The sequence below is a fragment of the Festucalex cinctus genome, chromosome 3 (assembly GCF_051991245.1).
Source record: "Festucalex cinctus isolate MCC-2025b chromosome 3, RoL_Fcin_1.0, whole genome shotgun sequence".
In the NCBI taxonomy this organism is placed as follows: Eukaryota; Metazoa; Chordata; class Actinopteri; order Syngnathiformes; family Syngnathidae; genus Festucalex; species Festucalex cinctus.
Window position 1 is genome coordinate 13,382,362 of NC_135413.1, and position 15,023 is coordinate 13,397,384.

General features: G+C 41.5%; 1 protein-coding gene across 5 annotated transcripts in view; it reads left to right on the plus strand.

Moving 5' to 3' along the window:
- Positions 1 to 15,023, plus strand: part of man2a2 (mannosidase, alpha, class 2A, member 2) — a 28,071-nt gene extending 13,048 nt beyond the window's left edge. For 4 of the 5 annotated variants that reach the window (XM_077515933.1, XM_077515935.1, XM_077515932.1 and 1 more), the window contains 16 exons: positions 193 to 379; positions 1,086 to 1,263; positions 1,512 to 1,714; positions 2,327 to 2,509; positions 2,731 to 2,845; positions 3,032 to 3,102; positions 3,186 to 3,351; positions 3,699 to 3,935; positions 4,015 to 4,137; positions 4,385 to 4,499; positions 4,656 to 4,789; positions 4,883 to 5,024; positions 5,161 to 5,294; positions 8,552 to 8,746; positions 11,033 to 11,143; positions 12,883 to 15,023. In XM_077515933.1, coding sequence (XP_077372059.1) covers positions 193 to 379; positions 1,086 to 1,263; positions 1,512 to 1,714; positions 2,327 to 2,509; positions 2,731 to 2,845; positions 3,032 to 3,102; positions 3,186 to 3,351; positions 3,699 to 3,935; positions 4,015 to 4,137; positions 4,385 to 4,499; positions 4,656 to 4,789; positions 4,883 to 5,024; positions 5,161 to 5,294; positions 8,552 to 8,746; positions 11,033 to 11,143; positions 12,883 to 13,035 — 2,447 coding nt within the window. In that variant the 3' untranslated portion in view covers positions 13,036 to 15,023. Of the gene's footprint in view, positions 1 to 192; positions 380 to 1,085; positions 1,264 to 1,511; positions 1,715 to 2,326; positions 2,510 to 2,730; positions 2,846 to 3,031; positions 3,103 to 3,185; positions 3,352 to 3,698; positions 3,936 to 4,014; positions 4,138 to 4,384; positions 4,500 to 4,655; positions 4,790 to 4,882; positions 5,025 to 5,160; positions 5,295 to 8,115; positions 8,194 to 8,551; positions 8,747 to 11,032; positions 11,144 to 12,882 lie in introns of all 5 variants that reach the window. The other variant, XM_077515936.1, reaches the window with a different exon arrangement.

The following is a 15,023-nucleotide window of genomic DNA, read 5'->3' on the forward strand; positions in this document are numbered from 1 at the left end:
CTACTACTATGTGTGCATTATTAAGTATAAAGTAAAATAGTCTTAAATAAAAAAAAAATATGTTAAACTGTTGTTGAAGTTCTCTCAGCATTTCTCCATACACTGTTTGTTTAAAAACAGTGTTTTTTTTCCTCTAAGATGGATGTTATTAATCAAAGATATTTTTAACGTTGATTTGTACCATCTTTACAGACACTGGATCCAGTTCAGACATACTTTGCCACATGATGCCCTTCTACAGCTATGACGTGCCTCATACATGTGGGCCTGACCCAAAGATCTGCTGCCAGTTTGACTTCAAGAGGCTACCTGGCGGTCGAATCAACTGTCCATGGAAGGTCCCACCCAAGGCTGTGGAGGAGGCAAATGTAGCAGAGAGGTAAGTCAGTCATACTGCTCAAACTCTTAATTTTTGTTGCAACATGATGGATTAATTAATCATAAACTTAAAAAAAAAACATCTACACATTGATTTGTCTTCTTGGATACGGTCGGTGGTATAGCGTGTACACTAGTGTTCTCACAACTTTATTTAAACTGCATAGGGGTATTCCATACCTACGAGAACTCATCTCTTGAAAATGTAATTAATAGTGATTCTCTATTTTTTTTTCTTCTAATTTCTACTTCCTACCTAATCGTAAAAATGCCACAAGAGTTGAAGTACCGATACCTTGAAATAAGGCCAAGTATTGATATTTGCCCATCCCTAAAACTGGACAATTTACTCTAAAACTGAAATGTTGAGCACCTAAAAAATATGCTGCTTCCTGGGGGAAAACTCTATTCAGCAGCATACTGGACTGACTATTGCAGTTACCAGTGATGGATGCACATAATCAAAGGACAACAGACAAAAAGAGGACATAGAGTTCAGGGAGGAAGATGGCAATTGAATACAGATTGTCCTGCAGGCCCACTAGGCAGAAGCTTTTAGCAGCCATAAATAACTTTTGAGTGCACATTTCACTGGCTAAGCTCCCACCTATTGTGAACCCGCTCTTTCCAAGGTTGTAGTAATTTCCTAGAAAGCTGGTATTGATTGCACAGGGTTGTCCGCTTCAATTTGTTTTCTTCTAATTCAGGGCACAACTCCTCCTGGATCAGTATCGCAAAAAGTCCAAACTTTACCGTAGCAAGGTGCTTCTCAGCCCTCTGGGAGATGACTTCCGCTATGACAAGGCCTTGGAGTGGGACCAGCAGTATATCAACTATCAGAAACTCTTTGATTACATGAATTCTCAGCCTGAGATGCATGTCAAGGTGAGAATGTATTTTGGCATTATTTTAACAGCCACTATTTTTTTATTTTGGTAGCATTTGGGTGTACAGTAAAAACTTTTAGATAGTAATGAATCATAAAACAGGAGTATTAAATCTTGTTGAGGGTACAAAAGATATGTCAGGGCTCAGTATTTAGCTCAGAGCCCAGAAAGTCTTATGCATATAATGTTCAAGTAAGATATTTTCTTTGGTCTGAACGTTTCCGGCATCTCTTCCTACTCCTCCAGGCTCAGTTTGGAACCCTGACTGACTACTTCAATGCTCTGTATAAATCCTATGGATTGGTCCCAGGATCACGACCCACAGACTTTCCTGTGCTCAGTGGGGACTTCTTTGCCTATGCAGACCGAGAAGATCACTACTGGACCGGCTACTTTACATCACGGCCCTTTTATAAGAGCTTGGATCGTGTAATTGAATCACACCTCAGGTTAGGGAGCTTCATTCACTCATCACTCTCACAGATTGTATTTTTTATTTTTTTTTGGGTGAGTTAGTTGTCCAAGGGGAAGCTTTATTTTTCTTTGTGTGTGCTGCAAAAAAAAAAAAAAAACTGTTGGTATACCCGTGACGTCGTTTCTTGCTTTTATTGACATATATAGATAAAATGATATTATCCTAAGTATTCTCCACTTAGGGTTTAGGAAGGTTTAGGCCATAGTGGACCACTGACTCATGTTGAGCCACACTAATTTAAAACGAACTATTCTAAGCGTTCTTATACTTATTGTTACCCATAAATTACGGAAAATGTTAGAAGTTTGCTAACAAAAAAAATCCATTACCTGCCACTTGACTGGATGCACAAAATGTAATACAAGTTAACTCTAATGTGTCTAGTCGCTTCTTTTTATAAGCCTCACTGCACCGCTCCATGGTACGATCACTGGTGTATTTGTGTAGTCATTGTACAAGTAAATATTTATGGTTTGAGCGTTATTGGCCAATTGAAGAAATGTCCCAGCTTGACAAATGTGTGATGTTGAGAAACAGATCAAATCGCTCACACAGCTTCTTATTATTGTTGTTCTAAATGTTTCAGGGGAGCTGAAATACTTTACAGCTTAGCAGTTGCCAATGCCCGACACATGGGCATGGAAGGACGCTACCCGGTCTCAGATTACGCCCTGCTTGTTGACGCCAGGCGGTCTGTGGGCCTCTTCCAGCATCATGATGCCATCACTGGCACTGCGAAAGAGAATGTTGTCGTTGATTATGGCACCAGGTAGGAAATGATGGAGGTCTTGATAGATACATATTGCCAGGTCGGTATTGCAAATTAGAATCCTTTTTTAATTACCTTATCTAGATGAATAAAACTTAAATAAATATGTTCTTGTATGAAAGGATCATTCAACCCTACTTACAGGTTTGATATCTGGGAGCAAAATGACATGCCATTTGCTGCTGACTGCTTGGTGAGCCATTGTCTCCTCTCTTCCGTAGATTACTACGCTCGCTCATTGGCCTGAAGAGGGTGATCACCAATGCTGCACATTTCCTGGTGATGAAGAACAAAGAGTTCTATCGCTTCTACCACACAGAGCCTTTCCTAGAGACGGTAAGAAGTAACATTCCCAACAGAGCAATGCATGATTTACATTGCATTTTACTGACTTCACATCTGGGCTGGGGCCTTGCTGTATGGCTTTTTGGTCTCCCTGTACTTGTGTCGTTATTCTGTGACTCTGCTCTGTAATTGATTGTAGACATCAACTTGAATATGTTTGTGTGTTTGATTGTGTAGGACGATAGGCGTGCTACTCAGGACTCCCTCCCGCAGCGCACCTTAATCGAGCTTGATCCAGCTGGGCCAAGGTAGGAGCCACATCACGTTAACCATGATGCCCTCAGATCTTTCAACCCAAGAGACTGATTGCTATTTCCCTCGTCGCTGTCAGGTACCTGGTCCTGTTCAACCCTGTTGAGCAGGAGCGGTTGTGTGTTGTGACCGTGTTGGTCAACACAATCAAGGTGAGGGTGCTGACTGAAGATGGCCAGACCCTCCCTGTGCAGCTTAGCGCTCAGTGGAGCTCGTCAAGTCAAATGGGCGCAGAAGTGTTTGAGGTGAGAGATGACAAATCTTAATGATTGTACTCTTATGCTTGGCCTGATTTGTCTTTGGCTAGGCAAAATCAAATCAATCAAAATTAATATTTTCATTAGAACCCCTCAGAGTCTGCAGATGAATTAGTTTTATTCATGGTAATTTCCGTTTAAATCATGGAATCATCCATTTACAAATTGCAAATTATGCTCACAATACTGAGAAATGCATTTATCTTAACGCTAATCACTCATCAGCTTCAAAAACAGCACATTATTGCTATTATGTAAATGATTTCAGTCTTCCCGGCCGAGAAAAGTGACATAATACTCTTGTCAAATTTCCACTCCTGCAATCCTCTTCGCAGGCTACATTCATGGTGCGCCTACCAGCTTTGGGTCTCGCCATCTTCCATCTGTACGAGTCTCCGGACTCACCCATGACTCTGCGCTCGGACACAGTTCTCCGGCTGCCTGGAGGCGCTCATACTGCCCACGCTTCAGACCCACTTCCTGTTCGGTCCCAGCAAGCTGACCCTCAGACGTTCTACATCAGCAGCCAGTTTCTGATCCTGGGCTTCTCTGGCACCACGGGGCTCTTGGAGGTTTGAGCCAGAATTGCTCATCTTTAAATCTCTTAATAATGCTCACTTTGCTAATTCTATATTCTGTCTAAACCTGCAGAGTATCAAACACAAGGATGATCCTCAGGAAATTAAGGTTCAGATGCACTTCTTGGTGTACGGAACTCGTCCTTCTAGAGACAAAAGTGGTGCTTATCTTTTCCTTCCCGATGGAAAAGCAACGGTATTAACTCACTTGGTTTTGTGTTCTTAACCCTTCACTGCTTCAGCCACTATAAAGTTTGCTGTATAATGTTTTAACATTGGCAATGTATGTTCTTTTCGTAAATTTTGTAACCTACTTTTGTTTTCTCTGCTCTGAATGTTAACTAGTGTAAAGCACATCGAGTTGCCTTGGGTATGAAATGTGCTTATACAAATAAAATGCCTTGCCTATTTGATGCTGATGGTGGTCCTTCTTGCTGCTTCAGCCCTACGACCACAAAGAGCCACCTGTGGTGCGTGTCGTTGAGGGACCGCTCTTCTCTGAAGTGGTGGCATACTACCAACACTTTCAGCTGGCAATTCGCATCCACAATGTGCCAGGTAACAAAACTGTTGTAGGATCTCTTCCAATAGCAAATGTAGCAGCTGTCTCTTCATTTTATGGAGCTACAAGGGCCAACATGTCCCGATTAACAAGCAATTTATATCCCATTAAAATATGTTTGTAAGGTCTTTCCTTTCACTTGGCATTTCCAGGTGTGGATGGCCTGTCTGTGGACATCACCACCACAGTGGACATCAGAGATCAAATTAACAAGGAGCTGGCCCTGCGACTGGTGACTGACATCCAGAGTGGAGATGTCTTCTACACAGACCTCAATGGCTTCCAGGTCAGTGCGATAATGCTTTGTTCAGTATTACTGATTTATATTCTGTAACAATCTAGAAATGTTGAGAAGCTGGCAACCGACTTCCTTTTGTAGATGCAGCTTCGTCGCTACCACCAGAAACTCCCCTTGCAAGCTAACTTCTACCCAATGCCCAGCCAGGCTTACATCCAGGACAGCCATCATAGGCTAACACTGCACACGGCACAGTCTCTGGGTGTCAGCAGCCTCAAGAGTGGTTTGCATCTAATTTTCTTTTATTTTGTTGAAGTTTGTCTCTCACTTTGTCGTTTGTTTTACAGCGCACTCTCCCAATGTCATATGAGTCCTAAAGATTTAAATGAGCAGTGTTCATCTATAATAATCTCCTCTAGGCCAACTGGAAGTGATTTTGGACCGCCGACTGATGCAGGATGATAATCGTGGGCTGGGTCAAGGCCTCAAGGACAACAAGAGGACGGTCAACCGCTTTCGACTGCTTCTGGAGAGGAGATTGATGGGCAACAAGGTCAGATAGCTGACAGCAAATAAGCGGCAAAATCTCTTAACTCGCTGCACATATACCAAACAGACGAAAGTATTGCCTCAGTTAAAACAAAAAGAAATGGAAATTTGTCTGCCTTCTTTAGGTTTGTTGTTGAAATATGTGAGTTATAATTATTTTAAAGGATATTTTGTTACTTATTGCAATACTTTTTGCAGTTTATTTTACATTCTTATTGAGTGGATATAGTGCGCACACTATTCAAATGCCATGGTTTTGTGGTTAAAAAAAAAAAAAAAAAAAAAAAAAAAAAAACTGATCAAAGGTTTTCCACCATTGTCACCTATAACCTGTGCAACCCATTTGAAAAGAAAATAAATCTGAGAGAAAGTAAATATTAACTACCACGATCGCATGAGTGCACACACCCTCTGAATCTTAAGGTAGGTCAGAACAATTAATTGCTTTTCCACTTGAATTGTGATATGATAAAATGAGACTGCATAGGAATGGAATGAAAATGTATTTACATTGCACATGCACAAGTACAGCACAAAGCAATGAAATTCACTTGAAGTACAAAGTGTCCAGAAGGAATAAAAAGTCAATGACCAACAGAGGGAGAGAGAACAGAGTAAGCCCGATGAGTTGCCATTTGCAGGCCCTGTTATTTATTTATGTATATTTTGTCTAAGGATGAAAACCAGAGGAAGGATGAGGCTATTATTTGACTGGTCTTGTTTGATAACTTTTTGCCTCGGCCAGTTAAAAAATCAAAACCAAAACTTGTGCGCCCTATGCCAGTGATGACCAATCAAAATGTATCCTTTGGTAAAATTGTTAGAAAATGGCAATGCTCTGCAAAACTGTCAGCAGTCGAGTATTAAGAGGATAAATTCATCTTTTTGGTGTTGCGTCGTCCAATGTCATGAATGAAACTGAAGATGGATGAAATGATGTTACTAATTTATTTGATGAGGCGCCGCTGCCACCGCTGCTTGCACTCTACTAATCTTGCTTGTGAGACTTTGGCATGTGTGTCTTAAGCATGTGATGTTGACTGGAGAGCACATTGAATCAACGTTACCATTACAATCGTTTTGGTGGGGACTGTATAATATATAACTTCTCATTTGGTCCCTTAATGCTTACAACGAAGGTATGATTTACAGACAGAATATTTAATTATTTTACAATACTTTGCCCTTGAGTGTTTACAACAGAGGATTTTTTATTTTTTTTTAAACATCCCAAAAAAAAACATGACCTAAATCATCATGAATTAGCTTTAGATTTCTCCCATAAATATATTACAGTACGCAGTACATAAGAAAGTTACTGGCAAAACTTGACTTTAACGTAGTTTAATGAAGAACTGCCTATTATAAATTGATTGCATTATTTAGTGTCATCGGGGTTATCAAAACGGCTTATGTGTGTCTGTATCCCAGTGTAGTATTTCCCAACTTTTTTTTGAGCCAAGGCACATATTTTAGGTTAAATCTTTACTGCACACCACCAAACAAGCGTCACAAAAACTGACATGTCATTTATAGACTTTCTGCATCTAATAGAATATCATTATTTGTTCTGACTCTATAAGTTACTCTCATAGCTAGATGAACAAAGATACATAATTTATTATAAAAATGGGGGGGGGGTGCAATTAAAGTGACATTGTGTAAAATGTATCGCCATCTAGTGGTGAACTAATAACTTACTGTATTTTAAAACCCCACTATTGATTTCAACATGTAAAAAATAATGTTCTATCACATCAACGTACATTTCTTAAAAAACAAACAAACTCAATTGTAGGTGTAGTAACCTCCATCCATCCATCCATCTTCTTAACCGCTTACTCCTCACAAGGGTCGCGGGGGGTGCTGGCGCCTATCTCAGCTGGCTATGGGCAGCAGGTGGGGTACACCCTGAACTGGTTGCCAGCCAATCACAGGGCAGACAGAGACGAATGACCATCCACACTCACAAGCACACCTAGGGACAAGTCGGAGCGCCCAATTAACCTGCCGTGCATGTCTTTGGAATGTGGGAGGAGACCCACGCGGGCACGGGGAAAACATGCAAACTCCACCCAGGAGGCGGACGTGCTAACCACTCCTCTACCGTGCCGCCTAGTAACCTCTAATTATATACTATTACATAGGTCGTGCCACACCTGACAGGAGGCTGACATGTTTCGCCGCCGTTTTTCTGCTACGGATACCCGAAGGAGAACTTCGCAAACATAGTTTGTCCTGGTGGTAGTTTCAGCTAGTGTCAGACCCAATGGGCTCTTCCACAGATGGGGTATAGGTGGTCTGGGTCACGTAATTCAGGCTCCCTCTGCTTTGCTCTTTCTATATTTTACTACCTCCCCTTAGTTGCGCTTGTTAGCCACTTTGGCTAACTTCTGGGTGGCTCCTGCTCACTCGCCGTCACTCACCAGACTGCTCGGTCACTCACGCCAAATAGTAATTGGTGGTAGATTTGGGAACATTGTACCTTTTTAAGTGAAATTTGATCATTTCCAGCGGCACCCCTTAAGAGCTCTCACGGAACACAAATTTGCCCCGGCATACTGGTTGAGAATCTCATGAGACGTTGAGGCAAATTTTCTAGATCGTTTTTGCCACAGCCAGTTAAAACAAGCACAAAAGAGACTTCCCATTCCCGCGAAGGGTGTGCCAAGACTTTGTCTTCGTGGTGTACTCGACTACTCGTACAAGGTGTGCCATTGCATTGTTCTTTGTCATGCGCTTCTTGAACATGTTTTTTTTTTTTTTTTTGCTCAGTTCACATTTCATGCATTTGTGTTCCATCTCTTCCCTTGTGTTGCCTTCAGCCTGATGGCTTCTTTGCCAAACTCTCCTCCGTGTTTCACAATCTCCTCCCCAAAATGTTGAGTGACAGAGTTCAACAGGTAATGTTGTCATGGCAACAGCGCTGATGCTGTCGTACCCTTAGTTTGTGCTCTTTAGCTCGTTTTCCGTTCTCATAGGTCCTCGTCAGCAAAAGTAGCAAATGGTACAATTGATTAAACAACTGAGAACAAAGGACAGAGATGGCAGTTTTACTTGTGTAGCTCTCCAAAACTGCTCATCATTCTTTCATCCTGCTTAGATAAGGGTAACATTGTACAGTCCTAAGTATTTAGAATTAGACCTCATCAAACCCATTGTGTTAGTAGTAGTTGTCTTAAGTGAAACATACAAGCAAGAAACTGCTGTCTATCGCACTTTATCATCCTCCCGCCTTATTTTTTTTATGCCCTCCACCAGATGACAGATAGCTCCACGATGAGCTTCCCCTCTGTGCTTGGTCACATGACCAACGCCATCCTGAATCACGACGTTCTGGCGCTACCTGTCCTGCCGAAAAGGCGTGGCGTGCCTCCTCTGCAAAGCTTTGCGCCACTCAAGTCCATGCTTCCCTGTGACTTCCACCTTCTAAACCTTCGCAGCATCCAGAGCCAAGTAAGGCCACCATCTTGCACTCATAAACATATTTCTACTCAGTTGAATATTTTCTGGCTGGATATACACTGCATGATTCAAGTGTCACCATTCGAGTTTTTTTTGTTTTTTTTTGTTTGGTTTTTGCGCTCAAGTGCCACAATTTAGATATGTATCATTGGCACATGGGTTAAATTGTAATCCTACCCCGAGGTATCGAATATGCCAGTTTAAATCCAGCTCGGAATTGGTCAGAATATGTCGTATTTGTGTTCATAATTATTCGTAGTTATTTGGAGTTGTGTTTCGCCAACATGCGCATTTGCTCGTAATCCCGTCATAATTCATCGTAATTTGTCATAAATGTGTCAACATAATTATTTGCGAGGTCCCATTCATAAATTCACTCTGACGCCCATCTCCTACGGTGAGAGAGCGCTTGTGTTGAGGCGGAGCGTTTGGAGATCGCAGCTCTGCCTGGAGCAGCACACGCACTGAAGTCATATTTCAAAAACAAAAAACAAAAACCTAGCTTCGGGACGTGTTGATTGAACATATTTTCTACTTTGTATTTCATGTTTTACAAGTGCTCAGTGTGCCCCCCCCACTACGGGCAGCATGCACTGTCAAGCTGGTGATATTCCTCCAAAACGCAGTAAGATGTTGACGCGCGGGCATAAGGCTATATATTATGGAACCTCAAAATATCAGTGGCAAAAAAAAAAGTTTAAGCCGTTTACGTGTCAAAATGATGACATACCATGTACAGTGTTATATTGGACTTTATTGTGCAGTGCGTTTATGTGCGCAACCGGTCCATTTTGGTGGCATTATGAATGAAAAGCGTGACTGATTGTCACTGAAATTTATGGATACATGTGCTAATGATAGTCTGAAAATATTAGAACAAATCTCACAGTGTTTTATATTTAATGTTATTATAATTGTTCACGTCATGATGGCTCAACTCCATTTGCCTGTAGCAAAACATTACATCACTTTGTCCAAAAACATGGCCGATTGTCCCCAAAAGTACTTGTGCAGACGTAATAATCAGTCTGGATATCTTAGAATGTAACTTCCTATATTTTGGGTGATATTTGAAAGCGTTATGGATTATTATTATTGTTATTATTATCGGAATGTGCGGCAGTGCTTCAGTCTGAAATATTATCAAAAATATTGTGAGTTCTAATATTTTTAGCCTACATGTATTCATAAATGTTGGGGACAAACGGTTTTCACTGTTCTGATTCCTGCCACTGTAATACAAATCGGTGGTTGGCTGTCGCGCTGCAGTCACTGCAATTAAATGTCTTCTTTTTTTTTTTTTCCTCGAAGAATATGAAACCTGAGATGGAGTGTTATCTAAATTATGGCAATGCTTGACGTTTCCATACTTATTTTTATAGCACACAAATGAACGGCTGTGTTGCTTGCACGCAAACGCGTCACGGCGAAGAATGAGCGGGGAAAAAAATTCCAATTATTACATCTTCTAATGAAAAGGAAACGAAAAATAATCTGTTGTGTGGGTCAGTTTGACTCAAATTTGTAGGTTAATTCGCGCATTGTCTCAAATGTCAGTTTTACATTGCAAACACGTCGTAGATATGTCGTAAAATGTCAGGGGCGACAACCTCATATATTTTGCTAATTCAACATCCGCAGTGTTTGCGGTTCAGTGGGAGAGGGGCTTTAGCATTTGCGAGTTCACCACTTTGGTCATTTGTTTTATTTCGGAACCTGAGTCACCGAAAACCTCACCCAATTGCTTTTTGTCCTAAAGCCTAAGTATTAAAAGTATCACTTTGGTGACATTTTGGACCAAGGAACTAGTTTGAACTGAATTGAGGGACTTCATTTACAAATAACTCGTGCTTTGTTACCATCATGTGTAAATGTAAAGGCAATTACAAACCTTTTTATGGTGGTGGCACCAATTATTCATAGATTTCTTCTTGTTATTTGTAGCAGGTCTCAGTCTATATCCTCCCTACAATAGTGGGGCCAGACTGTATTTATCACACAATAGGTGTTTTGGTATAGAGGCAGATACTTCGAAAAAATGTACCAACTTTACAGTTAAATGAAGATGGCAACAGTTTGACCATGGAACAGTTTTGTGTTACTTTTACTATCACGTCATAGGTTACATTACTTCAAGCTCCAAATGGGAGAAACCCTGGTGTCATGTGTTTGACTGTAGAGGTCTCACTGATCTTTTTTTTTTCTTTTTTTTTTTTTAATGAATTAATATAGTTATTTAAGTGGAATCTTTTTTTGTGTGTGTGTGTGAATGCACAGGATCCCAACGCTCCTTCGCCATACACAGCTTTAATTCTTCACCGTTTTGGCCTCGACTGTGCTTTGGATGTTCCAAACTTGGGCTTCAACTGCACCACCACCAAAGGACAGGTGAGGAAACGCTCATAAAAGACAAAAAAAAAAAAACAGTGGAACCTTGAGTGCCCCAGCTTAGAAGATATTTGGGTTATGAACAGTTGCCTGATCTTTTTTTATTTTTTATTTTTATATTTTTTTTTGGGGGGGGGTGCCAAAATTGACTATTTGTAGCTTGGTACCACTGTACACTGTGCACAAGTACAACTGGTAACTAAGTACGAATGAATACGATGAGAAAGTTCCAACCACTCCCCATGGGCGATTGCCCGCAAAACATCAGCAGAATTCAGCATGTCGTAATGCCAGACCTTGAGATGACGATTGAGACCAGGTCCAGTATTGGGTGGAAATCGTCCGTCATCTTTGGCATGAGGAAATAAGGGGAGAAGCCCAAGATGTGACAAAGGATTCATGGCCTTGATTATGTTTTTGGCCAGGAGGGCTGATAGCTCTTTGTCCAGAACCAAGACCCTTGCTGGGTCGCAGATGCTAGTTTCTGACCCGGCTGGAGACACAGGGCCGGCGTCGGAACTGAATCCTGCACCCTGTGGGTTAACCCATTAAGGCTATGATAAGCGTGTGGCCGCGATTCTTCTTTTAAGGCTGGGAGAGTGGATATGTCGTTTTGTTTTGTTTTGACCAATTGTTGGTCTCTCAGCCAATTAAATGCATCCGAATATGCATAAGAGGGTGACGTGGGCCTCGGAACACATCCTGGAATTTTTTTTCGAGCATTTATGGTTGACACGGATTCGTGGGAGTTATGAAATAAATGACGCGATTGACGATGGCGCGGGAGGAATTAGAATCAGTGTAACGAGGCGACAGTGACATACTGCTAAGAAATATGTTTGTAGACACAGACAATGAGGATGTTGAAAATTTTGACGGCTTTGTAACAGAATGGATGATGAATAATTACCAATCGATCCGCCGAGGTTATTACAACTGTGCTCCAGTATTGAAGGTATATATATTTGGAGTTGGAATATACCCGCAGATACATTTGTTTGTTGTTTTCTAAAAAATATATATTGAAGTTTTATAATAATACACTTAGGTTTGTGTGAACGCCACAGGTGTAAGCTCTAAAATGTTTTTGGAATTATGTTTCTATCTGCTTCAGGACCTGAGATACCAATTATTTTAACTCATTCACTCACAGCCATTTTCTGTGAAGAAACCACCTTCGCTACCGGTTGTTTCCTATATTTTGTCAGATTTTGCAAAGCCCACAGAATATTGTGTTCTATCGCTATAAAAACATGGAACCTATCAAAAGAAAGATAAGACTCTATCTGGCTGATCTCTTATACTCTGCTGCAAGCTGCTGGCCATTTTTTGTAATAACTACCATTGCTTTAAGCCGCCTCCCCATGTCAGAAGCTGCATCAAAGCCTTCGGTGTGCTCTTGCATAAAAAAAGAACATAAAAACGTATTAACCCATTTTTGGTAGAGAAGGACAAAGTATTAAACGGTTTTATACGTTTTTGGGATTGAATGAGTTAAATATTGTTGAATTTCCAGGAAACCTTCAAGGTTTTCGTGGTTGACGCAAGTCTCACCCATAGGTTTTAGAGGCGTGTTTTGCCAGGCGCCTTAATAGGTTAAGGGTGAAAGTAAGACACCCAGCCCCAAAGCCTCAAACCCCGGCTTTCTGTGCCCTGGAGGGATGAGGGGCAGCACGTGCAGAACTTCTTTGCCCTGTTGTGTGTTGTCAAGCCGGTCTGCTTTGTCGTCTTGTGTGCAGCTGAATGTTTCCGGCCTCTTCAAGAACTTGGACCTGCAGCTTCTGCAGCCCATGTCTTTGACCCTAATGTACTCTAGTCCACCACTGGCCAACCACTCCACAGTCAGCCTGGATCTGATGGAGATCTCCGCCTTCAAGCTCAAACTGCGCTAGGAGCCAACCTGATCCAGCGGGCTCGGACTCTGAGGACCAAGAACTGGAGCCTTGCCGGCACGGGGGATTCGGCCGTGACGAACGCGTTCTGCAGCACCACAAACTCTCTGAGGACACGGCTGCACTGGGTTCTGCTGCGTACGAATGTGTTCTTTCTTGGCTTTCAGCCTCGAACTGAACTACTGAATGTAAATATCCCAATGATGTGCAAGTGGGGAGTAAGAGGGTGGAGGTGGTGGTGGGGTTTAGGAGGCTCATCAAGAATGTGTGCCACATAAGAGTGCAATTTGAAAAGCTTTATTTGTTTTATGAGCTTTTATTTTTAATTTTCTATGCTCACAATATTGGCACACATTGCAATCATTTTTTTTCCATTTCATGTCAAATTTATTTTTCATGTCAATGCAACAACGAACAGTTTGTGGGGTGGATATTGGGAGATGCAATATGTGCAGGTCTCAGTATTGCAGTAACAAAGGGATCATGTGAGAGCTTCACTCGTCATTTGGAGCTTCTTCATCCAGCCGGCCAACAGTCGTCATAATTCAGTATTGGCGCCGCATCACGGCTGAGCGTGTAGTTGCGCTTTACCAACACTGACTGGACCATGTATGTTCGTGTGCAAAATCTTAAGCAACCACTAGTCCCCTTGTTTCATGAGCCTTTCACATGTTGACAGTAAATGGGAGGACCGTGTGAGGATGAAGCTGAGCTGAGTGGTTCAAAGAATATGTCTGAATAGTTTTTTTTTTTTTAAGTCACTGTGACATCAATGCAACTTTCCATCCTGCTGGAATTATTACGGTAGCACCAATTTTTATTTTTTTTTCTCTCTCGCTAATATGATGCACAAACACGTCTACATATGTCCAAGTGCAGTGGCTTTCTCTACCCCCTGTAGCAATATTGTGCATTAGTGTCCCCAACTTTTTTTTTTCTTTGTGTCATCGGAGACCAGTTCATATTAGCAATTTTTCTCAGACCAGGGGTGGGTCTTTTGTTGTTGTGTATTCCCGATGGAGAACGATGATGGCGTATTCCTGATCGGGAGGTAATACGCACTGCTATAAATGCCTCCATCTCTGTCAGTGGTTGGGGACCATTGGTTTAAATGGCTTCTGACTTTTTAGTTGGACACAGTACAACTCTATATGTCCATATGGAGTATGTCAGGGACACTTGATGATGCTGTAAGTGTGGGATCGGCTCAGGATGCTAAGTTATTTCCTCTTAAATTTCAGTCATCATTTAATTCGTAGAAATCAAAGAGATCTGCTTTTCAGTTTTTCGCTACCTGGGCTTCCTGTTTGTAAACGGCTATGCCCAATCCGGCCCCACGGAGATTTGTAATGTGATTAAAATTATATTTCAGTAATATTCCAGTGATCATGGAGAAACCTTGTTAATGTACAGTTTAATTAAAAAAAAAAAAAAAAAACTTAATTACATGAAAATCTTTTTTTGAAGAAAATTCACGGTGCAGATGGATTTCTTGACTTTTCCACACCGTCTACTGTGACTGAATTGCCTCAAATGAAAATTGTGAGGCAGAGCTGAGTGACAATGTAAGCGCAGCTCGCTGATGTGTGTATCACGATGGGCTACAAAATGTCACCTCTGCGGAGCTGCGGCATTTCCCCGTGGCCGAGTCTGTACTCAGCACTGAGCTGTGGTGGACACATTTTTGTTACGATTCTAGTCTGTGCATTGCCTATCTGGTTAATTCATTTCCCTCAGGAGGCTTGTCACACATCAAGATGCGCTGCCCTGGCTTCAATTAACATTTCAGTGAAACCGCATCAAGTTGCACTTCCTGTTCTGCCGTCCCTCAATCGCCATATCAGCTTTCATTGTGTGTCACATGGAAATCTGTATAAAAACAAAAACTGAAAAGTGCTATTCGCTGTGTGTTCAGAGGTAATATATAGTGGCAGGATATCTTCTGTATTCAGAAAAACTTTAATAAAGTTCCACATTGCTTATGTTTA